Raw genomic sequence first — 1,533 nt, 5'->3', positions numbered from 1 at the left:
GAGGACTCCCTCAAGAACAAGGTCGAGGACAGCCCCCGGCGGTGCGCTGCCGACGACGCCGAGTGCAGGCGAGTCCCAGCGCCGTCCAGCCCGCCCACGCGCCGCACGCCCACGCCCTCCGCCAGAGAGCCGCCCCAGCCCGACCTGCCGGAGGGGAAGGACCCCGACGCCGCCCTTCCTTCGGCGGCGCCCCTTCGCTCCCCCTCTCCCCCCGCCACCCCACCGCCGCCCGCCCCCGCCGACGCCCTCGCCGCCCCCTCCGCGCCCGCCGCCGCCGCCGCCGCCGCCAGCATCAAGGCGCCCGCCGCCGGCAGCGCCTCCGACAGCGCGGGCTTCGGCGGCTCGTGGGTGGAACCCGGCGTGTTCCTGGCGCCCGCGCCCTTCCCGCCGCAGCCGTGGCCGGTGCTGGCGGCGGCCGACAAGGGCTCGCCGGGCGCCGGCAGGGGCTGCGAGGAGACCCTGCTGGACGGCGAGCCCATCGCCTGCTTCAACGTGGGCGGCGAGCGGCGCCTGTGCCTGCCGCAGATCCTGAACACGGTGCTGCGGGAGTTCTCGCTGTGGCAGATCAACAACGTGTGCGACGAACTCCGCATCTTCTGCTCGCGCTCCACGCCCTCGCAGCTGGACGCCCTTCGCGTGGCGGGCGTGCTGCCGCACACGGCCACGTCCTGCGGCCTCATCACTCACACCGATGCCCAGAGGCTGACGCAGGCCCTGCTGTACGCCCATCCCTCCCGCTCGCCCGCGCCCGCTCCCGCACAGTCGCAGCAGGCGAGTCCGCAGCTCCGGGTCTACCACACCTGCTTCGGGAAGTGCAAGGGCCTGGTATGGGACGAGCTCTACTCCTCCGCCAGCGCCGCCTGCATCGAATGCGAGGAGTGCCACGGCCTGTTCCCGCCCGCGCGCTTCGTCTGCCACGCCCACAGGTCCCTCGAGAACCAGACCATCCACTGGGGCTTCGACGCCGAGAACTGGCGCACCTACCTGCTCCTGGCCAAGGACCAGCGGCAGCCCCTGGAGAAGGCCGAGCTGCTCCTCAAGGCCTTCAAGAGCAAGTTCGACCCAGCGGGAGCCAACCACAAGCGCAAACAGGTAAGATTGCCGCGGTGTTCCCTGGGCGACGGAGGCGCCGCCGAGGGCTCCTGGGCGGCTGCTCCTCGGGCGCCCGCGGCTCGCCTCCGCCGCCGTCCGAGGTGTTTGCTGGCCCGCCGTGGATGCCAGCCCTGATTACCTTTCGTTGTCCGCGCCTCCACCTCCTCCTTCTCCTTCTCCTTCTCCTTCTCCTTCTCCTTCTCCCCTTCTCCTCTTCCTTCTCCTCCTTCTTCTCCTCCTTCTTCTCCTCCTTCTTCTCCTTCTTCTCCTTCTTCTCCTTCTCTTCTTCTCCTTCTCCTCCATCTTTTCCTCCTCCTCCTCCTCCTCCTCCTCCTCCTCCTCCTCCTCCTCCTCCTCCTCCTCTCCTCCTCCACCTCCACCTCCACCTCTACCTCTACCTCCACTTCCTCCTCCCCTTCTCGCCATGTGGAACTCCGCCGT

At 70.0% G+C, this 1,533-nt stretch overlaps 1 protein-coding gene across 1 annotated transcript in view; it reads left to right on the top strand.

Annotated features, from left to right (window-relative positions):
• LOC119589844 (ski oncogene-like) overlaps positions 1-1,251 on the top strand; it is a 1,644-nt gene extending 393 nt beyond the window's left edge. The window contains exon 1 of the mRNA XM_037938439.1: positions 1-1,251. This exon is cut by the window's left edge and continues 393 nt beyond it. Coding sequence (XP_037794367.1) covers positions 1-1,227 — 1,227 coding nt within the window. The 3' untranslated portion in view covers positions 1,228-1,251.
• Positions 1,252-1,533: the final 282 nt, after the last annotated feature.

Source organism: Penaeus monodon, chromosome 26 (assembly GCF_015228065.2).
Source record: "Penaeus monodon isolate SGIC_2016 chromosome 26, NSTDA_Pmon_1, whole genome shotgun sequence".
NCBI lineage: Eukaryota > Metazoa > Arthropoda > Malacostraca > Decapoda > Penaeidae > Penaeus > Penaeus monodon.
The sequence above is the reverse complement of the archived record's forward strand: the minus strand, read 5'-3'. Positions and strand labels throughout refer to the sequence as shown.